The 24,180-nt window shown below is 34.3% G+C and overlaps 2 protein-coding genes across 2 annotated transcripts in view; both read right to left on the bottom strand.

The window, feature by feature from the left end:
* Window positions 1–1,193: 1,193 nt before the first annotated feature.
* Window positions 1,194–13,698, bottom strand: Pi3K68D (phosphatidylinositol-4-phosphate 3-kinase catalytic subunit Pi3K68D). Its single transcript, XM_018542955.1, has 26 exons — window positions 13,633–13,698; window positions 13,199–13,437; window positions 12,851–13,060; window positions 12,118–12,355; window positions 11,937–11,981; window positions 11,305–11,554; window positions 10,934–11,154; window positions 10,762–10,870; window positions 10,526–10,687; window positions 10,212–10,441; window positions 10,032–10,131; window positions 9,531–9,950; window positions 9,243–9,444; window positions 8,993–9,166; window positions 8,600–8,866; window positions 8,331–8,519; window positions 8,035–8,260; window positions 7,653–7,799; window positions 7,325–7,570; window positions 6,787–7,223; window positions 6,510–6,666; window positions 5,348–5,583; window positions 4,543–4,743; window positions 2,385–2,581; window positions 1,683–1,933; window positions 1,194–1,556 (listed from the first exon to the last, which is right to left on the bottom strand). Exons 2-26 carry the CDS (start codon window positions 13,435–13,437, stop codon window positions 1,383–1,385), a joined length of 5,328 nt encoding a protein of 1,775 aa, XP_018398457.1. The 5' UTR covers window positions 13,633–13,698; the 3' UTR covers window positions 1,194–1,382.
* A 2,538-nt stretch (window positions 13,699–16,236) lies between these two features.
* Window positions 16,237–24,180, bottom strand: part of LOC108776358 (probable cytochrome P450 6a13) — a 7,991-nt gene continuing 47 nt past the window's right edge. Inside the window, exons 2-6 of the mRNA XM_018542957.1 lie at window positions 21,971–22,382; window positions 18,996–19,569; window positions 18,698–18,919; window positions 17,918–18,169; window positions 16,237–16,526 (exon numbers count right to left, since the gene is read on the bottom strand). Of these exons, the coding sequence (XP_018398459.1) occupies window positions 16,360–16,526; window positions 17,918–18,169; window positions 18,698–18,919; window positions 18,996–19,569; window positions 21,971–22,321 (1,566 nt within the window). The 5' untranslated portion in view covers window positions 22,322–22,382 and the 3' untranslated portion in view covers window positions 16,237–16,359. The remainder of the gene's footprint in view (window positions 16,527–17,917; window positions 18,170–18,697; window positions 18,920–18,995; window positions 19,570–21,970; window positions 22,383–24,180) is intronic.

The raw sequence follows: 24,180 nt of genomic DNA, 5'->3' as shown, positions 1-24,180 counted from the left end.
TAAATAAGTATATAAAATTTTGTATAAAAGAGTAAATCTCTAATACAAATCTATTAAATTCATGCTGAATTTGCCATATCTTCAGATACATTATGTCAAAAATATAATTAAAATAATATACACAAGTGATACATAATTCAAAATTTCCATAAAATTTTTTGTTCATAAACTATTTGTAATATAGGCTTAATTTAAATACTTTTTAGATTGTATACTGTCATCATTATATGTAAACTATCGTTTTTAGCAATTATTGTAAAAGTTGACTCTCCTTCTACGTATAATTATCTTCTTTCAGATATCACATCATTTAACGTTTATTTTTCGGATCTTCGTCAAAGAAAAACGAAGTTCTGCTACATGTACGAAACTATATAAATAACATTATTTCTGTATCATAAAGCATTATTGCACTTGGCTGTGCATAATAAAAAAGATTTAATATTGTGCGCTAATATGATATTATTTAGATTTTAATATCTATGAGCATTAAAAGGGACTTCTCTGTATAAGGGAGACCGGGGGGCACCATGGGTCACAAAAATTCAAACAGTAAAAAATACATCAAAATATAAAATTTTTGGTCTCAACTTTTTTATATAATTAAGAGTTAGTATATATTTTAAAATTATTGAGCATTTTTTATAAATATTGATTAGTTGTTTAAATAAAAATCAAAAAAGAAATTTTTAGAAATGACCCATGGTACTCTGTGTCCAGGTCAATCACATATGTACCCTTAGACGGTCTTCTTTTTTATTTTCTAACCATTTTTATCGTGTTTTCTAAAAACACATAAAAGAATTTGTAGTATCTAATTTAACTTTGCCTAATTAACTAATTTCATTTTATTTAATAATAATCTAGTCTATCTAAACAATTTTGCATAGTTTATACATATATAACCATATGTATAAAGAGATTTATTTAATTACATTTTTATATGATTCTGCAATTACGCAAATTGTTCTAAACGCCTGTTAGTATATGACCCATGGTGTCCCGATGTGTCTAATATAAAAGACGGTGAAATATAACATCGAAGTAAACAATAAATGATTACCTACACTGCAGAGAAAATGCAGAAAGATGTGTAAGATCACGTATGTAACTCGTAATAAGTATGTTATACTTTATAGAAACAACATAAACGAAATTGTAAGAGCTAAAATAATCACTTTCGCACCATGAGATTTACGGCATGTACGGAAAGATAATGGAAATGGATCACTTCCATCTAAATAGTATGGACAACTAAATAACTCATATGATACCAATTGCACCAACCTAAACATTCTGGATTTCTCTAAACAGTCGGTGACCCATGGTACCCCAATCTCCCATATGTTTTCCAGAGCAGTCTGCCAGTCTTTATACTCACTTCATCGTACATTACCTAGCGGGAACCATTCAATAGTTTCGTTTGTCAAGTCGACATGTCCGAGCGGCAAACTTATACCACCGAGAAATTCATTCTCCTGCAAAGTATCATGATTCCATATTGTTGCTTCGAGCGTTCTTTCCCTGATCACTTCTAGAGGCATTCTATACTCCAACTAGTACAAAAAAAATAAATTAATGCATCTTTGTACCTATTATTTATCCTTTTTTAAGTGTTTATAGATTATTATAAAAATGTATTACAAAAATAAAGTTTATTATAAGAATTTGACTTTATTTACCATTTCCATAAATGATGGATGGCAATTCTTCTTTACTACTTTCGTTTTCCGTTTCGTTGCTTTTGTAGGATCGGGCTTAAGGTATACCTTCACGTATGTATTTGGCTCTTGAGCATTAGCCACTTTGGGAAGTCCTCGTGCGTGGCAAACCATGACAGATAAAGTGCCGCGAACATAATGAAGAGCCAACTTGATTTGACCACTCTGTATGTTATCTCTGACTCTCTTCTCAGCCCACCAATTATTTCCAACTGTTAAATGATATTATATTATGTATTAGGCCATAAATTAGTCTAGCATAAGTTTTAAATGCTCGCTATGTAAATTATATGTTATATTTTTTTACACAAAACATCATTTTTTCAGAGAGATATTACTCTTATTTATATAAACAGATTTGTATTTTATTATTTTATTAAGTTAAATTGAATAAAAATAAAACTTTATAAAATTAAATAAAAATAAAAATTTAATAAAAAATAATTTAATTTTTGTTCAATTTATTATTAATATAAAATAAATATATTGTGTGCGTGAAATTTATATATCATTAATACTAATGTATAAATGTTGTGCTTTAAGCAGATTTATTCCGAAGCATTTAATAAATAGTGCTTACAAATAATAATAATAATAATAATAATAATAACAATAATAATAATAATAATAACAACAATATATATTCGAAAAATTTAAATGTACCTTTGACTTTACGCAAACGAATATCAGGATTCTTTTGATCTCGTAATAGCGGATGAAAGAAAGTGTACACCAGATCGCTTTGAGATATTTCCGGTGCCATTTTAAACAAACTTACAAGAAACTTTTCTATATCCGCACGTCGTTTATCGGCTACTTGTTTAATATTAGAACGTCCCACGCTAATTCCACTTGGTAAACTGTGAAACAAACAGAAAGATTCAATTACTTAAATAGGAATGCTTGAAGAGGATGTTTCAATATTCATAAACATCGCTATTCGCGCCTCGAAGGACTAAACTATCGTTAGATGCTATCGTAAATAAACAACATAGCAGAGACCATACAAAGCATTACAGCACTGTATTGGGTAGTGGTCATATTGTGAGATCTCTTTGTACTGTAGCAAGAGAAAGAATGAATTTAAACTCAAGTGTTTTAATGTGAATAAAGTGTCACATTAATTAATGTATTCCTTTAACGTTTAACGAATTGTGTTACACTCGCAAGTTAATCATTGCATGACTAAGACTATTAGATATGAGATATGTCTGACTTTAATATCAGATGATCTAAAGATAACGCATATCAAAAGGTATGATATTGTGTGCGCAGAGTTTTTACGTTTAAGATATCTTCTTATATCTCATATGGCATATTGTCTTCATTCTACGTCGCGTTTTTAGGACACGTCGCGAATTTATGACATCATAACATGCCATAATAGTTTTCACTTTAAATTGCGATTAGCTTAATTAAATCTCGATCTGGAACATCTGGTATTTTTTCTTCGAAAATAAGCACAGGTGATGACCAGTTGTTTTAGAAGTTCTATATTGTAAGTATAAATAATTTATTTTTAATTGTAAGATAATAAAATAAAAAATATATAATGTACTTTTTAGGATACGACTTACGTTCAATAAATATATCTAATTCTCGAAAAAGAAATTTCAATTTGTTAATACATCGTTTCTTTTCATAAGAGTAAGTAATTTTGTATATCATGTTTATATGATGTAATATCTTCGTAATATTTACAGGAAACTTGTAAAATATTTTTAATATTATCAATAAATGGAAACGCGCGTATGAAAACGTTATTTATACATAATTTAAGAATTCGTTTAAAATTTAAAAAAACTTCGATATAAATTAACTTTTTCAGAAGTTTAATATTAAATTTTGGAAGAAAATGGGTTTGAAATGGTTTCGGGCACGTCTATCGATGGAGAAAGAAGTGTCTAAAATTCCAGCAATGACAGGCTTATATCGGAGAATTTCATATTTTGAACCAGCAATTAAAAAAAATGTGGAAGTCTCATTGTCAACTGCGCCTCCTTTAATCGTAAGTGATTCAACGTCAAGTGATGATAACCAAACAGTGAAAGATGATCGTTCAAAAGTAGATCTTACAAGTCAAACAGTAATTATTGATTCGGAGGAAATCACGGTAAAAGACATTGATAAGAAACTACACATAAATAATCATTCAGTTGAAAATGTGGAGCCTTCTATTTCCACTAAAGATCCAAATGTAAAAGAACCATCGGCACGTGGCGAGGAATTAAATAAGATAAATAAAGATCAAAATATGTCAGATACAAAACGTTCTATCTATTCAGATAATGAGCTAGTGATTTAATAAGAGGAAAATATTAAATAATGCATGAATATACAGATATTTAGCGTGAAAAATGGATACTTTTGTCTCGATTCGCTATCTCTACTATTTACTATCTTATACCTTTTTATATATACTTATATATGTTTGTTTACATTTATTATTTATATATATAAACTATATATATATAAACTATATTTGAAATTGAAATATAATTTAACTATGTAGAATTAAATATGCATATTATGTTAATATCATATATTTATATAAAATATTTTAGTAAACTGTACATTTTATTTGAGGGACGTCCTAAGAACATCCTTAGCATGTCCTTTGGATGTTCTCAGAGACATTTCATGGAAGTCTGTGTTGTATGTGGATAAGAAAATGTTAATCATTTAGCTCTTGCATTGCAATAAATATATATATGTATACAATTATAATAATCTTACGATATTTATATTAAATGTAGAAAATGAAAATAAAAATAGGAATTTGCAAAAGAAAGAATATGCAATTAATATATGTAATATTTACCTGGTTACTTTAGCAAGTGGAAAATGTATGCACAATTTCTGATAGAACTCGCAAAACTCTTTGTACGATCGAAATAGATATGTTGGGTCCGGTTGGCCTTTCCGTTGTATTCGTAAAATGTACATGTAATATTTCTCCGGATCATAGCGTTTTTGATATCCGTGAACCTGTACGCTTGTCAATTCACCTTCTTGTTGCATTCTACAATTATTTAAAAATGATATTAATACATTAAAAATTGTCAATGAAATAAAAAGGCAATTAAGAGTCAATATTAATTGTGTGAACTAATAAAACATTTAATATATTATAAATTAAAATAAAATATCAATAAATTCACACTTTAAAAGCGCACGCAAACATAAGTCAAATCATAACGTTTCGGCTGCATATTCGAGCCATCCTCAGATGAACATATAAATATTAATTAACGCAGTAAAACATCTTTAGTTAACGCAGAAAAAACAAGAAAATTACTATGATAGATTGTTATGTTCTAAAACGTTGAGTATTTCACCGAGAGAACTATTGACTTATGTTTGCGTGCGCTTTTAAAGTGTGAATTTATTGATATTTTATTTTAATTTATAATATATTAAATGTTTTATTAGTTCACACAATTAATATTGACTCTTAATTGCCTTTTTATTTCATTGACAATTTTCAATACTAAGAGTCCTGTATATTCGTTTTATATTAATACATTAACTGTTATCCGTGGAAAAATCGAGCCAAATTTTTAAGATTTCCGATTTTTTGCTTTATGCTTCATACTTATAACGTTTAGCAAAAGTGAAAGACTCACGTGTACGTGCGCGGTATGAAGGATAGTAGTTCTCCCTCATTGTGATCTCCAGAGAATCTCATCTGCGCCAGATTATGCAGGAAAAAGTTAAATTGCGTAAACCAACTTTTCAGTGAACTTTCTATCATGCGAGCGAAAGTCGCCGCTGCTTCCGGATTTGTTTGTCCAGGAAGCAGTGCTTTTTGCACGTAACTAACTGCGTCCACGGTCACCCCAGGAATACCAGATGAAGTCATCTGCGAAGTCGTATATTCGTTCATTCTCGCCTTATTTAAATGATCTTTTATCTCAATATCATGCAGCTTTCGCGCTATGATACTTTGTTTGTGCAGATCACTGAGAAGATTCTTTCGCGATATTAAATTATCCATTGTGATTTACTCATTAAGTGTTAAAAAAATAACCAATAAATCTATTTTTGTGTTGTAATCGTTGTTTAAATGCTCTTCGTCGGATTATACAACAAACAATTTCTGAACTTTTTTATTCACTTCTAATACTCTACTCTCAACATTATTGACTCGAGACTGCTGCAGCATACGATATTATGAGCGCGGGCGATAAATACTAATTAACTACATCGCATATAGTTTACTGAGATAGCGGACCGCTTTCTGATAAAGTACACGGATATGTTCTTCCGTTGTGGTTTTATTGTTTTCATAGCGGTGTGGTTGACCACATAACTTATAAAATTCTTTATTTCAAATACAATATATTCGGTCTAATTGTTTGTATATTTCACACAAAATGCGTTTGCATTTATAAGAATAATTAATTCAAAACATATCAGCTGATCATATTGAAAACATTTCTCCAAATAAAATGATTTATTCTATATTACTTAAATTTGAACTATTTTTTTAAATTCGTCTACTTTAACTATAAAAATTGAAAATATCAATCAAATAGTAACATTTAAGATTGTGATTGAAAACTAAGAAAAATTGACATATAATTGTAATAATTTATTATCATACTTTGCATAAAAACTATAGAAAGATACAAATTTTATTCATAAAAATATAAGTATGAGATATATGAATATATACGTGCTTTTATATATTGTATCATATATATCTAGAAATTATTAAAATCATTAAGCGCATCACATAATTGCATAATAATTTTCCTCTAAACATAAAAACATTTTAAAACATACCAATCCAAAAAGATGAAGAATAAGATTTCCATGTTTTCGTACTATATTAAATGCTTGACAGCACAAGTCGACGAAATGATGAAATTTTGCTGAAGGTTTATCACCACCATTTATAACATATGCCATATCAGACGTCAGTACAAATGGAGTCCTATCTCTGATTAAAAATATAATATCAAGATCATTTTCTTTCTCTTTTATTCTTTTAAAAGATAGTAAATATGTATATAAGTGCAGAATTAAATAAAACATAATATTGCGATACACACATACATACCTTTTAAAGTTTCCAAACATCTGCGCGTCACCGAGAAATTTTCCAAAATCAATATGAAATAAATGACCAGATGTCTTTAGCATAATATTGTCATTATGCCTATCACAAATTCCTAAAATATAAGTGGCAACGCTGTAGCCAGCGCAAGAAGCAGTAAAATTTTCCACCGCTCTCTCATATTCCAATTCTGAAGGATTATGCTTCGCTAGCCACTCCGCGATCGGTCGATCTTTAAATGATCCTGTTAGTCCAAACTCAACTTGGATCTTTCGTAACGTTTCCGCATTTGTTACCATTTCTATCATTCCGCGTTTGTGGCCAGTGGGCACACAAGCAAAAGTAACCATTTTTAAATCGAGGCCTTCCTTCAACCATAATTTATCCATAATGCGTACCATCTGGAGAGTCAACATATCTTGCTGCAAATCATCGCCAACCTAGAATACAAAATACAATGTATGTATTAATACTAATGTGTTTGAAGAAGATAATATTTTGCAGAGGATATATACATATTATAGATTACTCAAAAGCGTACTTTAAATATCGCCGGGCTTATAACATTGTCACAACTGATAAAGTTAATTTTCAATGGAAGAGTAAACGATGGAAAATAGGCACATGTCTGTACATTGATACCAAATACTAGTTTACTAGGAGATAGTGGTAAACATGTTCCATCATCTTCCATCAGGCAGTGTATATTTTGTAAACCAGTTTTCAGCGTATCCATTCGTAAAGATTCTTTTGTAACTTTAATATTTTCAGCCACTTCGTGTAGATTCTGTACAAATTATGACTTAAAGTATATTTGAAATAAGTACAAGGCCATTTGAAGTAAATAAGATATGAAAATTAAGACCTACTTTAACTAGCAATTGTTGAGTGAGGAAACTTTTTCTCAGCGCATCTCCGATAACTGCTAATAGTGCTCTCAACATTAATTGCAATCTTCGTTGATAACGAGCACAACTAATTGCTTTGTCATCTTCCGCTGCAATTTCAGCAGAATTCTACAAAGTAAATGCGCTTTATATATATATATATATAATTTAATATAGAACAGTTTAAATAACATATTTGGAACATATTAATATTAATAATACATATCCCATGAATCAATTCTCTATGCTTTAATTATACAATTATATATAAAAGTGATTTTTTATTTACAAGTCATACTGTAAGCATTTAATACAAATCGTAAACATTTAATAACGTCACCGACACTAATCACCCAACCTGTACCTGGGGACTTTGTCCCGGTAGAGCCTGATTTAGCAACCAGTAAATATAATGAGCCACTCTTGGTGAAAGTAAGGCACGTTCTAATAAGAATCGAGTTAGAGGTGATGCTTCATATGTTTCATGTTTTATTGCTTGAAGTAGTTGCGGTAAATAATCGACTAATTCATCATTACTTAACTCACGAATCCAATCAACTGCCATCTCTCTAACTTTCATATCTGGGAAGCTGGAAGAAGTAGAAAACACGATGTTTTTCAGAAGCTGTAATAAAGAGATAATCGATAAGTAGTACGTACCATGGTAAAAGTAATTGTAATGCTTGCACTGGAGGCAGTGGACTCCAAATTCTGAGCGACGCGTGTAAATCCGGTAGACAAGCCCAATCCCAACTGTGTGCAGCTAGTAATACTTTTGGTAAAGCTTCAGGTCTATCGTGTAAATAATGCCTTTTCTCCCATAGAATTTCCCTTTCATCGATAGGCGGTCTGGAAATGTAAATCAGCATTTACAAAATACCATTAAAAAAATGTAAACCTATATCTCTAATCACACAATTACAATATACCTCGAAAATGTATCTTGCTGTGTAATATCTATTAATAGCTCTTGCGTATTTTGATCTAACGAATTAAAATCTAATGATTCCACGTCATAATCTCGCAATTCCGAAGAATTGGGGAATAAAACCTTTCCCCCATAATCGGGTAATTCTACTCCTACGATAGGATGAGTATCGCCACGAGGGTGAATTCCAGGCGCTGGCGCTGGACCTAATCGTTTGTCTGCAATAGCTGGCCAAAGAGACAGAAAAAAACTCCCTTGGCTCATAACACTAGAATTAAAATAAAGATACATGAAGTCATATGTATCAAGCAACAAAAAACACAAGGTGACGGTAAAAGTTTGAAAGATAAAAAGCTAAATGTAAAGAATAATTTGTGGCAGACGCGTCATTTACCCGTCGTAATCGAAGAATTGTATAGCGCCCCATCCAAGTTCTTCTTTCTGCATTGCGTTCTCCGCAGATGAGTTAGATTCATGCTCCGCAGGCTGCAGCGTACGTCCATAAAGAACTAACACAAGTCTCGCTTCCCGTGGTACTTGACACACACTTATTCCACGAAATTCCAACCTTGTAATTTATAAAATTTTTATTAAATCTACATTTGGGGCATTTTCAATCATTGTAAGTGCATTTTCGTACTTACCATGAATTAAATAAAATTCTTGGATAAAAATTCGTGCTAACCGTCATTGGTTCCGACAAAACTGGATTTCCTACAGGTCTGGTTCCATGAAAGATTTGAGCTGCCACTATATAATCGTCATGTTTCCATGTAGTTGGTAGCCTATGCAGCGCTCCAACACGCATTAAAATAGTATCGATTACTTCTGTCGCAATTAGTGTATCTATTAAGAAAAAGTATGTCATGATTATATCATAATTTTATCTTATACAAAGTATATTACATTATAAAATCAATGTAACTTCTTACTTGTCGGAAATTCTCCTTTGCTATTTAATTGAAAGTCAACCTTGAACGCATGACAATATGTCTCGACGAGTTCTTGAATAGCATCGCGAATTTTATGACAATAAGAGGCAATCACATCCGGAAACTTTTTTCTCAAAGTAACCACAGCGTAATCGCCATCTTCGTGTATAATCTCCGGCTTTTTACACTCTATGTTAGCAGTATGAGCTTGCGGCAGAAATTGACAGCAAGCATTTACGAAATTGTCAATAGCTTCCGTAATTTCAAATGTTTCAATGTTTCCCATTAAGGCACACACTGCTTTAACTGCTTGTACCACACCGTGTGGTTGAAGTTGAGGTAATAAGGTAGAACCTTGATTTGTGGTCGCCAATTGTAACGCTGCAGTTTCTACGCGTTCCATTTCCTTCTCTACTGTTTCTACAATAAATAACGTAATAAAATGTACCATGCAAATATATCAATAAAAATTCTTTTTTATATACATCTGTGAATATATACCTAGTAAAATAATTAAGGTATCATACGAAATAGGCTGTGACGGTTCATTTGGTAGAATGTCTTCTAATCTAAGAGACTGATCACAATTATCATCTTGTAACTAGAAAAGAAAAAGCAGGACATAATGGTTCAAATCTACTTATGATACGTTGTAGTAATGCTTGTATTCATCGTACTCACCGTTCGAGCAATGGATTGTTTAATTTGTGCTCTGCTCATTATAGCTAACTCAATATCCTTTTCTAATTTAATACACAAATGTATATATTCGTATTGTGCTAAAGTTGTGTTAGGTGCAAGATACTCAGCTAATCCCCATACTCTTAAACAATACTTTTCTACATTGACTGTATCTTCATCATCCAAGGAACAGGCAACGTTCAAGATAACATGTTCAACACTGCAATTCACTGAAACATAATGTTTAATATAATTTTAATGCAAAAAGAGAGAAAGCAATCTCACTTTGAAAATAAATTTTCTTTTTAACTTACCATTACAAGTGAAAGTAATAGATGGTACAGGATCTTTATCATTATTGGGTAATTGTGGATGAACTACTAATTTTATACTTGTACCATCTGGATATAGATTCTCCATTATCGGGCTAACAACGTATCCAATATTTGTACTAGGATTATTAAACGGAAACTCGCCTAAAATTGAACGAAGTTATGAGCACAATAAAAGTGTATTAGTATACCATAAGAAAAGAACGTTCTTTACTAACTTCGTATAGACTTTATTATGTTGTGAAACGCCTTCAGATCACAATCGTGCAGAGACGATCTAGTTTTAATAACTGTTACATTCTCATATAATCGCGTTTGACGCTTCTGCTGAAAATAATATTAACGAATGTAATTGTTCTAACCAAAAGCTGGACAAATTTTGAGACTTACTCGACGATCCAAAGAGGTTCTTCGTCTTTCTATAGTATTCCATGCGGACGAATTTCGAGGAGGCAGTGGAGGTGGTGCTGCTGGCGATACAGCTGGCGATTTTGCAGATTTCTCTACAGCGGCATAAACCGGATCTGAATTGACGCTTTCATTTGTGCTATACATGTAATCAAACGGATCAAATGGATCATATACACTGCCACTAATTTGCGATTGCGAATCTGCAAAAATTATTCAACAATAATGTCAGAATAATAGAATGTAGTTAAATTTTCAGTCACGTATTTGAGTTTTAAATGATTTAGCTGTATTATTTTATGCAATTATTTTACTATATTAATAATTTAGAGAAAATGAGATTTAATTTTTACCATCTTTATGATCTTGTACAGAATTATTTCCATTGTCAGTCTTAATAAGTAACGGATCAAATGCTTCCAGTACACTAACTCGTACATTGGTTTTGTCCTCTGTTTGTTCAAAACTATTCAAATCTATAAGATTGCTATTTGGCTTTTTCTCTATCACTTTTAATACATTTAATTGTTCATCATCCATACAAAATGGAGCACATATGGCAGGTGTAACAGTTGGTTTATAATTTATAGGCAATGGAGGAATCTAAAAAAGAAGCGTATAAATATACTCAAGATAATATTCTTTGGATTTTTCGTTATTAATTAATAACAATTTTTTCTTGAAAAACTAACAGTAGAATATTTATCAAACATTTCAAATCTTTTGCATTAACCTTTACAAGACGGTAATGCCACTAATGCAGATGAAACAGTGTCATATTTGAAGTAAGGAACACAATGAATCATAACAAATCTTTGTTTCAAGGAAAAGCTTTGTGAGATTTTGAAAATAATCCTCCGCCGTCTAAAGGTTAAAAAAGACAACAATAAATAAATAAACATAATTTATTTTTAATATTATAAATTGTTATGCTAAATAAAAAGAAAAAATGAGAGCATCTTTTAAATCTTCAGATATGATATACCTGCGTGAAGAAAAAATGCTTAAAGATAACGGATTTCCATGCAGGCTGTAAAGAAAAGTGTGTTTTAACAGACTGCTTCATATTAATTCCCCCACAAATAAATGAAAAAAATAATTAGTGTGAGAGAGAAAGAGAGAGAGTTCAGAATATTCACCTTAAAACAAGGCGAAATCTTTATTACCTGTGGTGCGACGTCAGGTACATTATTGCTAACGCTACTAGCTCTTGACATGATAGGACTGATTCCTGGTGTTCCTGGTGTACATGGTGCTGTGGAAGATCGTGGGCCTGGGGAAAGGGAATGATACCTAAAGTCTCTAGACTGATATGCGCCAACTGAGCTGTTACTTCGAGATACTCTTGACTGTTTCTTCAATAACGACGGATGGGTATCCCATTTAGGTTCTATTGGTGCTTTTCTGTAACAAAAAGCATTTTTAATAGCCACAATTTTTCAAATAAAGATAAAAATTATAGCAATTCAATTTCCTTGTGGACTTTCAAAAATTCAAACCAGAAATCCCATTAATAAAGGGCAGATGAGAGTGCAATGTTGTTGTAACACAAGTTACAGAAAACTGAAATTGTTATTTGGATGGAATAAATCTGTAATTTGAGGAAATTCACTTCTTATTACTTACGTTACAATAACAACATTGCATTCTCATCTGCCGTTTGTTAATGGGATTTCTGATTATAAAAATTACGGTTCATAAAGAAACATAATTTACCAAATCTTACTTAAATTGTGTATGCTATTGTAAGTTTCATGATTTATTTCAAAATAGAATTAATATGAAATAGTTATATAATTTCTAAAATAATTATAAAAATATATAAATGTAAACAAGTTCTTTAAGAAATTGCCTTGTCTCTCAGCTAAACACATATTTATTGCAGAAATATATATTTACGGCGGTGGTGGAGGTGGAGTTGAACAATATTCGGACAAATTATCCTGCTTTATAGGACTTGTAAAATTGATTAGATCTGTAGAATCTTGACTTGATGTAGTAGTTGTCGAATTTCTTCTACATGGTATTGGGGGCGGGGGAGCTAATATTGCAGTACTCTTTTGATTTGTGTTAATACATCCTGGTCTTGGTCGACTTCTGCATTGAGACCTGTACATATAATGCACAAATTACTTAAGTATTACATATATATTATATCAAATTAGACATATTATAAGACCCAATCGATTATAAAGTTAATATCAACTGAAGATTAGAATGGAAAATGTCATGGGCCAAAATATACACCTTTCTCCTTGCGAGCTGTCCGTCTCTGACACGCTGTTTGCATTGCACACATTGTTTTGAGCGAGGCACGTCTGCTGTACATTACTAAGTTCCAACCGCAACTTTTCCAATCTGTACTTTTCTAGCGCCAAGGTCTCCAAACTGAGAGCCTTGGCTTGCTCCAGTTCCTCCTGATACTTCCTTTCATGATCAATTACCGCAGTCCTTTGGTCACAGGTGCTTTTACCGTAGTGTGACATCTGAAATGATATTCGAATTGCCTATATTGTTACACCGACGATACATCTGCGTGCGGTACCGTTGCCAGGAACAGCGAATTTAGGAGCGGCGACAGGGTGTTTTTGTTACACCGACGATACATCTGCGTGCGGTACCGTTGCCAGGAACAGCGAATTTAGGAGCGGCAGGGTGTCATACAAATCACACGTCCTAACCTATACGGTACGGAGTCAGCGACGGGACAGCAGCTGGAGCGGAGGGATCTCCGCTCGTCCACGGCGAGGCGAGGGTGAGTCCCAAACGAAATCGCTCTTGGCCCCGTGGACGGCGTTCCTCGTCGGAGTACCTTACCGATTATCGTGCATCTCTCGCGCGTCGCTCCGTGTCACCCTTGAAAACGTCACCGCGTTGGACGGATTTCTCGACTTCTCGCGGACGGTGACACGTAGCGACGGCCGACGCGTGCGCTACTGGCCTGGGCAAGCAAGCCGGAGCAGCGCGCGTGTATCGACAAACAACGGGGGAAAGAAGGAAAGGAGCAATAATAACGCGCGCGCGCGCGCGAGAGAGAGAGGAAATCCGGAGCTGCGCGGCGTGTGCGTTTAAACAGCCTTTTAAAGGGCTGCGTTATCAGCCATTCGCAGACTTCAGAGCAACTTGGAACAGTCTCGATGATCCACCGGGCGGCTCACCGCAGCATTGTCCCTCGAACGGGCGTATACGTTTCTCAGCTGACAGGTGCTCTCTCTCTCTCTCTCTCTCTCTCTCTCTCTCTCGTTCCCACGAGCCTCCGTCTCGCTTCCCCGCGCTTCGCCGCTCCCGTTCTCCGCGCGGGTTCCGGCGCGATTTTCGTCGAGCCCCTCTTGCTGCCCGCCGAAACGGCTCTAACGGGCGTCCAAAGGCGAACCGTCGTCGCATTCGCTCGATCTCCGCTCGAGTATATGTATATGTGTCTATGTATACGCGCCGTTATTACGGCGCGTCGAGGAAGCGGCCCGCACTCCTTCGCGTTGAACGCGCGAGCCTTATTCGATTGAATTTATGGAGCGCGTAGGACTCGCGCGACCAGTTGGGAGTTCCGCTTTTACCGTGCACGCGCGTTCGCGTCACGATAAACTGTTGTCCCCCCGCGGCAGCTCCTCTCTCTCTCTCTCTCTCTCTCGTATATGGAAGCGCGTAACTGCGCGCCGCGCTGCTATATAATGCCTACGCGACTTTGTTTGTTTTATACCGGGTGATTCACGAAGTCGACGATCTCTCGCACGGCAAGTCACCGTTCGAAGAATGATAATAAAAAATTAATAGGAAATTATTCGCAATACTTTTGTTACGAACAATGTGGCACTGTATTTATTTCGAAACGCCGTATTGGTGTAAATATATTTTATACAATAAAATTACAAAAAAGTAACACACACACATTCACATGTAGATTAAAAGCGAGTTACTAAAATCTAATATAACAAGATACATTTTTTATATGAAGAGACTATTCCGGATGGAATAAGTCGTGCTATAATATTAAAATAATTGTATTAAATTGGATCACAATCGATTAAGTGACTTGTAGTTTTGACGTCACTTTGATGTCACGATAATTCGTGTTCTGCTTGATATCCCCCTTGAAATAATTAATCGAATCGATATTGATCGATGTTAATGGTCCATCGCGATGTCAATTCAAGCAATTATTTCTAGCTGAATGTATATACAAGCACATAGATACGAGAGCTGTTGATAAGAACTTAATGTTTTCGTAATTACAGTAAAGACGTATTGTTTTTACCCGTTTAAAATACTTTGGAATATGAAGTCACTTTATATGGGTATATTATGTGCGTTTTATTTTTAAATAAAAATTTAAAAAACCGGAGTAAATTTAAATCGATTTGCTTTCATCTTCTACAACCTTCTTCCATTTTTCTCAGCTAAGTTTTGTATTTTCTACTAACATTATTATAATAAACAGACAAACGGATTCCCTTTCTTGCATTTGATGTGAGAAAACTGAATAAATAATCTTCCCCACAAATCTTACATTTCATTGTAACGGAAAACCAACCACTATTCGCTCGTTTTTTTTTTTTAATTCGACTATTTGAACAATCAATAGACTTTGTTCGAGAATCTTGATTATATGATATCGATCGATAAGAAATACAATGATTTCCGATAATCTATTCTCTGATCTATTCTCTTCTATTTTTCTGAAGAAGAGATTTTGCCAATATCTTTGTTCCATAAAGTCTAATAGCCTCTACTTCGTTAGATACATTAATATTGTTGTTCCATTTGTCTACAAGTAATGCAAACGTCATGATACAATTTTCAACGCGGACACATGTATTCAAATGTGCCAAATAAATGTCCGTATTAAATTCTCTTTAGTTTCCTTCGTCATCTCTGGAAGGTTCAACTCATTTAAATGATTCTGAATAATGATCATATTATTGTCACACGTATTTTAATCCTACGTGGCTTTTTAACATAATACTCAAATAACGTGTCTCTAACACCTCATTTCGTATAATCTAAATTTTTTCTCATTGCTCCCTTTCTTAATTTACAATCAAATAGAGATAATATATTTTATACGTCCTTTAAATAAAAATATCGTCATCGAGTAATAAACAAAACGTTTCTTTTATAAATATGACTCTGATTGTAATAAAACAATTTAGAATTAAATCTAATTCTAAAAACTGTTGTTAAAACACAAAAGATCATCTAATTTTGCTCGAGAACAAGAAGAAATTTACGTCGACACGTCCATAAAAATTTAAATATTTAACAATAACAATTTTTATTCCTTTGTCGCGGATAAGTACATTATTGTGGTGATTTAATATACTTGATGTGTACATAAAATTTATGAGCTATATACTTTCTTACTAGTTTCTTAAAGGAAAACGAAAAACACTTGTTATAAGTACGATCTGTATTTAGGAAGACGAGGTGATGGTAAGCCAATATCCCGTTTCGCTCGCGGTCACAAGACTCCGTCTGCTGAATTTGATCGGCACCGGTGACTTGTCGCATATCTCAACCCGATGATCCTTGAGGAACGCTATTATTCCCATCTTGATTTGCAGCAACGCGAACCGCATGCCTGAAAAGTTACGAAATCATCATAATGAGCCGTGATTACGACGCGTCGGTTACTTAATTGCTGACTTTACGAGTCTGAGACTATATAGCTTATCAAATCGGGACGTAGACTTTTACATAAAACACACGCATATACAGTACATTATCAAGGTCGTCGTCCTTCGGACCGCATAAATTTGCACGCTCGAGCGAGCGGCGCGTCTCGGTCTCTTGAGCTAATAATTACCAACAACTTTGTAAGTGAGTTATTTGAATGATGACGAATTTCGCACGCAACGCAACGATTTAATATACAATCTGTCGTCCGTTGATTATTAACGATCGAAGCTGAATTAGATCGATTAATAAATGACGAATGGAATATTGGTTGAATGAGATTCAACAACGTCAGTATACACTTTTGCATGAAATACGACGAACGGAGATAAGAATACGAGGAGAATCGATAAGACGATTGAGCGGGATTACATAGCATTATTTGCGATTTCTATATTATTTCTTATCACAAATAATTCTGTCATGGTTTTTAACTGCTTAACCAGCGAATCAATAAGCTCTTTGGTTTCAATCGAACGACGTATAGCGTGTCACGTATTGCGTGTTGAGTCAGCGGATCATAAATTTGGGATTGACCGTTCGTTTAATTTTCTACCCGCGATAAAATTATATTATGATTTCATTCACGACCATCTATAGAAAAAAAATAAATAATTAAAAAACTTAGACTTTAATGGATTGCTCTTATCTAAAAATCTTAGAATTTAATTTAAAACTATTTAAAACGTGTTTGAAAGATAAACGATATAGAATAATTTTCCTTAGATATAACACCGCATTTTCAATTATAATTAATTAACAATATATTGCAACTAATAAAGAAATAATTATTAATTAATATAGTAATTACCCAGATAACACGCATATATCAAAAACAAGACATGAGACGTTTAAAAGAGATCTTATGTTCTAATTTTGGAGTTTTTGTTATCTGAGTATTATAAAGGTTTATAATATTTATATTATGATGATGATATCTCTCTCTCTCTCTCTCTCTCTCGCGCGCGCGCGTGTGTAGTTAATTTTTATAATGCCATTATAGTACAATAGTTAATAATAGTTATCCTTAAAATGGATATACTACTATCTCTGTATAGTTTATATAAATTATTTGTATTTTTCTCTCTTATCTTCATAATACATAATTGAGATATCTCTCCTCAATTTTCTAATTACTATAATGATTTATCTATAAATGAATAATATTACTATCTCTCTGCAGTTCATATAAATCATTTATATTTTCCTTATCTTTATAACACATAGTTGAAGTGTTTCTCCTGAATTTTCTAGTTGCCGATATTATTTTCTTCCTCTGAGTGTAAGAGTCAATACCTATGCAATTTCGTGGCCCTTCTCCAAATGGAAGATACGTGTAAGGGTGTCTCATGCGTTTATTCTCCTCCGTGAATCTCTCGGGATCAAATTTTGCCGGATCGGGGTAGTAATTTGGGTCATGGTGGAGGCCATAAATCGGTATGACGACTCGCAAGCCAGCCGGCAGTTCCACATTGCTGTCCGGTATCCGGTACTTGTATTCGCATCTTCGAGCGAACAATGGGGCTGGTGGATACTTCCTGAGAGTCTCTACATATTTTACAACTCTATAAGCATTTTCAGATTATTCCCAACGTGTATTGAGTCAATGAATTATGAATTCTGGATTAATCGTTTGTTCGATTTGCTACTTGCAATTATATTGTGATATCATTCACAACCATCTGCAGAAAAGATAATCAATTAAAAAATTTAGGAATTACAAATTCCTTATTTGAGCAACGAAAATCTGAGAATTGCCTAAAACATGTTTGATAGATAAGCGGTGTCGATTTAAGATAAATGCTCAACGTTCGCGCTATGTTTGCGACAAATATATCCGATTACACATGATCGTCCGATCGTATAACGTACGACACAAAAAATACGTCTGCAGATGTTTGCAGCAGAATACCACACGAGTTCACTTCTTACTATTTTAACATTAAAAATAAGGGGTGCTTATTTTACATTTATTGCCTCATGATGTTTTTATTATGAAAGAATAAGATCCGAATTTCAGCGGAGAAATTTTTCATTTTGGACTTTTCATCAATGGTATCTAAAACAGATCCGTACCTAATATTACCATGTCGAGATACTTCATTTCCTGCACCGCGTCGTAAGTTAATTTGCCATCTCGCGCTCTTACAGCATTGTGTACCTCTCGCCTGGTCTTATCTTGGATTTCCTGGTTCAAGGCTAGTTCGTAGAGGCAAAACGCGATGGTGTTCGACGACGTTTCGTAGCCGGCGACAAAGAAACCGAACGCTTGCGCCGCGATAGTGTTCTCATCTAATTCTATATAAATAACAAACTTTTGTAGCCTACACGAATAAAACAACATTACCAAACACGACATCGCAATTTGGCTTACCGATTTCCCTCGCCGCTTGAGCGTCTTCGTCGCTGCAGATTCTTGGATTACTTTCGCTCTCCAGAGTACCCTTGTTCTTCAGCTCGATTAGTAGGTCCATGAAATCGTGCCTGGTCATGCCGTTACTCTCCCTCTGGCTGATCATTTGCGACACGACGTGGATGAAAAACTGGGTGACGCTCGGATCGACGAGCTGCACGCCCATCAGTTTGTACAGCCTCGGCATGGCCGTTCGTAGCATCCTCCAGAGAGTGGCCTTGTAACTCGGCTTCGAGAGCTTTTTTACTGCCTTGTGAAACTCGGACTCTTCGTCGGTGAGCGCGTTTATCTGTATGCCGAAGGCACAGCTGCCGATGACGTCAATGATGAATTTCGCGGCCAGCTCCCGTACCTCGACCGTTTGGTCACTGTTGCTGCTTGCCTCATTGATAAGCCGCTGCAACTCTTCACAGCACTCCATCAGCAGGTAGAACATTCGCTTCAGCTTGCCCGACGAGAACGCGGGTGTTAGTTTCGACCTGAGACCCTTCCATTTGCGCCCTTCGAGATTGAACAAGTGTCCGGAGAGCGGATCCTGCCGCGTGCATGCATTAAAATGAGATTTAAAGCTGGTCGGCACAGAGCACGAAAAAAAAGGTTTGCTAAATCAACTTTACAGCCGTAATATAGGAACAGCTAATTTTCTATGTTAAAATAGCAAAGTTGTGCAACTGAATTAAATTAGGGATTGTAACTAATCATTCGTTCTGATAGCATAGCAAATTTGTTATACAGTCTGTCTAGTAAGAGCGTGGCCAGGCCTGTCTCAAAGAAAAATGGCTTATTAGCCGTAAATTTGTATTGATTGTATTCAGTAGAATTATGGCCAAGATGCAATTATAATTAATAAGGAGTCCAGTCTCCGCGAGGCATACTTTCCACTACAGTCTGTCTAGGAAGAGCGTAGCAAGGCTTACCCAAAGATATATTCTGAATTTTTGTTTTCGCCGATAGGTGTCACCTTTGTGCTGCATGCATTAGTAAGCGAAGTACACGTTGTTACTTGAATGTTAGAATAAACGATGTTCAAAATGTGCTATCTACGCGTCTCGTTTCGAAGCAGGCTTTATCTCTTTACTGACAACCTGAATGCTGAGAAAATGTTAAAAATATACCAAAAAGCTTCAATTCCGTCTGCCTAATGCTGCGTTTATCAGTAAAGATAAAGATTGATTACTCCAGGAGGATAATGACTCCAAATGCCGAAGCCGGTTTCTGCACGTCCTGGAAAGAGGGAAATGACATCGAGACACTTCACTGGACTTCACAATCACCCGATGCGAATCCTATATTGAAAATGTGTGGTCACTCATCAAGAGGAAGCTTCAAGGAAGACCGACATCAACTTCGAAGCGCTTAAAAAACGAAATTATCGACGAATTTGGAGGTCTTTGCCACGTGAATATGCGATTTCTTTAGTGGTCTATTATAGACGCAGCTGGTGACTGGACTGCTTATTAATATGATTGCATTTTGGCTATAATCCTACTGAATACAATCAATATAAATTTAAAGCTAATAAGCTATAATATTTTTCTTTGAGATAGGCTTGCCACGCTCTTACTAGACAGACTGCAATAATACATAGCAAAAATAACTTTCTACAAGAATGAATTTATTATAAAGATCAAAATTTGTAATAAAACATGCTAGCTAAAATGTAGCTAGCGCACACTTTTATTGCTGCTATAATGAAGAAATTTGTTGTATTAGCAATTCCTTTATCAATGATTTTTATAAGTAAAATCACGTATAGCATTTATTTGCAAATTTTATGAGAAAGTGTTACGAACAGATCAAATTTGTTACGAATACCAATCAAATTTTAATAAATACATAATTAATTAAACAAACTATTAAAAAGACATTTGGGTGTAATATACTTAAAATGACGAAGATTTAAATTACGATTCTAATTTTATTCCGTTTTTCGAAGATATGTGTAAACGTAAAACGTTTATCCGTTTATATTCACTTTCAGAAAAATGTTTACTTCAAGGTAAACACGTTTAATTAGCATATCCGTTTATTGAAGAAATTCCGAATTTCTAAATAATTCATAAACGTTTCTAATAAACGGATATATGCTAATTATACGTGTAAACGTATTTTCATTTAAATATATAATATAATATAGCGAGCCCTAATTTAAATTTTTTCATTTGCATTTGTTTTTAAACATTTTAACCTATAACACTAACAAACAGATGTCTTTTCCGGGGGAAATAACAGTAGAATTTTTTATTAAAATCATGAAAATATTTATTGCAAACGTAAATTAGTTATTTCAATTATTATAAACTAATTTGTTGCAATAACAATGATAACTTTAACAAAGATGAGTTTGTTCCACGAACATACTGATAACTGCTTACGGACACAACTTCTTTGTCGAGCCACTAAATTTTCTTAGTACAAATTGTTGAATTCGCTTAGCAAGCTATAGCTTTGCTGAATCAACGAATCTATTTTTCTTCGTGAATTCTCGCGTTCTTAAGAAATATTCAATTAGTACAGTTGACATCTCGATAATAGACAGGAAAGAAAATTTCCACGAAAATGATTAGTTTGTTGAAGTATCTACAAACTTAGCTAGATACAGACCTAAGCATAATTATATTAGACCATCAAAATAATTATGTAGGATACGCTTAAATCAATTGTTAGAATGTTAAAACTTTTTGCAGATTTGCTCATCATGCTGGAATTCTTACGCGATTATTTTGATAATCCAATAAAGTTATTTTCACATCACTCTTGATACAATTTGTATGCTTTGTATGTTTGAATATATTATATTATCTCGATCTTTTATACAGATTGAAAATTTTTGTTAACCTCCCCCTCCCTGTTATTCAAATTACTCTTTACTCTATTTAAGTTTTTAGATACTTGAGCAAAATTGTTATATCCATTGTGTTAATAATCGCGTATACCTGGTCATTATTGATTGGAATCCCACGATTCAGAAAGGAAGAGAAATCTTTGACGCATACGCTCCTCACTAGATCGGGATCGCGTAGGATCAGCACTGGCGATCTTACTCGGAACGCGCCAAAGAACCTTTCATTCTTGAACCACTGATACATCTCTTTCACGCCTTCCGGCTGCGACTTTCGAAACAGGAGCAGAGGACCGAAATTCCCGACGAGCACGGTCGGCTTTTTGAACGGTACGCCGCGACATTTCCAAAAGTCAAAGGTAGCCGTGAGATAAAAGTACAGACTACCAAGGATGAGTCCGATAACTAGAAGAGGATCCTGTAATATTGCTAGGATGTCAAGCATCTTCAACCTTTGCTCGACGCACAAGTTTCAAGGAGCAGTCCTTCGCCTAAAAACGTAATCTCTAATTTATGACAAATATAAATAACAAACAATTCAATTAAAAAGTAGACTCTCGAAAATTTCAAATAACAAGAATGAAAGGGGCTAATGAGAGTATATTCGCTGTTATTGGGGCGATCAAATATAAGATATATTGTAGTGAAAAAAGAGTAAAGAAAATTAATACAATACTAAAATTTGACAATTTGTCAAATTTTAGTATTATATTAATTTTCTTCTTTACTACAATATATGTTATATTTGATCGCACTAATAACAGCGATAAATACACTCTCATTAGCCCCTTTCATTCTTGTCATTTGAAATAAATAATAATTATTTTCCCTCTTATTGGTGATATGAAATAAATTGACGTTATTTATTGGCACTTTAATGTCAAAATGAAGTCTTCGATATTTTGACGTCAAAATAACGACGAATAACGTCAACTTGTTTTCTGGGTATATGATTGATGTGACGTAATTTTTAATTTATATAGCATTCGATAATTTCTTCGACGTGAGCGGATTACTCGACGGCCACGCTGAATCGCTCGTGTCGGATATTGATACATGACGTTGTTGAATCGTACAGCGCAGCCGTGACTGTTTGACTACCGATGTCTATTTTTACATTCGTTTTACAAACATAAACATTTGGCCGCGCAAGAAGCACTGCGAGCCAGAGATTATCGCGCGCTCGCGATGCGTGCGCGACAGATATACCGTACGGAAAAAACGCGCGCGTATGTGTTTGACGGAGTCCCACATGAGTTCACTTCTTAACCACCTGCTGCTTTCAACAGTAACGTCAAGACATTAAACAAGCATTAAAACACTCCGTCGGTCACAACTCAGTTTCCGTTCTGCAAATGTTGCATGTCGCACGACAGTATGTTTCAGAGGCGTAGGTATTTTAAAATTTTTTATATATTATTAAAAGTGTTATTGCAGGAGGCCCATAATTTCGTTCCGAGGATTCAATTTATATTGTTGTTCGTGAATAAACTGTCTGTCTCAGCACATTAATAGATTTTATTATTCTTTCAGTTCCTTCCTAATTTCCGGTCAAGTTAAAGAGTTCTCTAAGTGCACTTGACGTTCACGTGCGCGTGCGCGTGCGCGCGTGTGTGTGGACCCTGTCCCGACATATTTACACGCATTTCGCGTATAATTGTGTTCGAAAATTTTTAAAATAAATTAGATCAGTTTCGAGAAGAATTATGATCCATGAATCATCGATAATGGATTTCTGAGATTTGAAGGATCCATGAAATCTCAAAGTTACATTCGAAGCAATTCAGACGGACGTTAGGTGACTCGACATAAATCAAGATAAGAATATTGTAAATACAAATCGAAATATACAATAAAAAATAAATCGAAATAAGCATATCATGAGCGCAAATTGAAATATACAGAACAGATTACAAAACACTTCTTTTTAAGAAGTTTTAAATAAAATAGATCGAGTGATTCTTGACTAATTTACCGACTTTCCATCGACATGCGTTTTTATCGCGATTGTTTGTTTAAGTCTGATTCATGCTTTGGAATCGAAACAAAAGAATACGTGTATATTTAATTGATCTATGAAGTTTTTCGATATCGTATATGTATATTGATTCCAGTAACGATGCATTGAACTCGTTCTCGTTTCTATTACGCGCCAGTTCGATCATTTCAAATTCCCCACATTTAGATAAACGACGATTTTTTTTTTCGTATTCAGCTTATGTTGCGTTACGCAATTTGCGCAGCACTCGATTATCGACGCACTACGTTTTTTCGCCGAGGGAGGGAGGGAGGGGGGGGGGGGGG

Source organism: Cyphomyrmex costatus, unplaced genomic scaffold (genome assembly GCF_001594065.2).
Source record: "Cyphomyrmex costatus isolate MS0001 unplaced genomic scaffold, Ccosl1.0 scaffold355, whole genome shotgun sequence".
Lineage (NCBI taxonomy): Eukaryota > Metazoa > Arthropoda > Insecta > Hymenoptera > Formicidae > Cyphomyrmex > Cyphomyrmex costatus.
Note: the sequence above shows the minus strand (reverse complement) of the source record. Positions and strands in the feature narration are given on the sequence as shown.

Bases quoted from the DNA above. Each gene is read 5' to 3' on its own strand.
- Pi3K68D (XM_018542955.1), bottom strand. From the start codon at position 13,437: ATGTCACACTACGGTAAAAGCACCTGTGACCAAAGGACTGCGGTAATT. The intron at 8,261-8,330 runs GTACGTACTACT...TACTTCTTCCAG, and splicing joins TTACAATTACTTTTACCATG to CTTCCCAGATATGAAAGTTA. The intron at 1,557-1,682 runs GTAAATAAAGTC...TTTTTGTACTAG, and splicing joins ATCCATCATTTATGGAAATG to TTGGAGTATAGAATGCCTCT.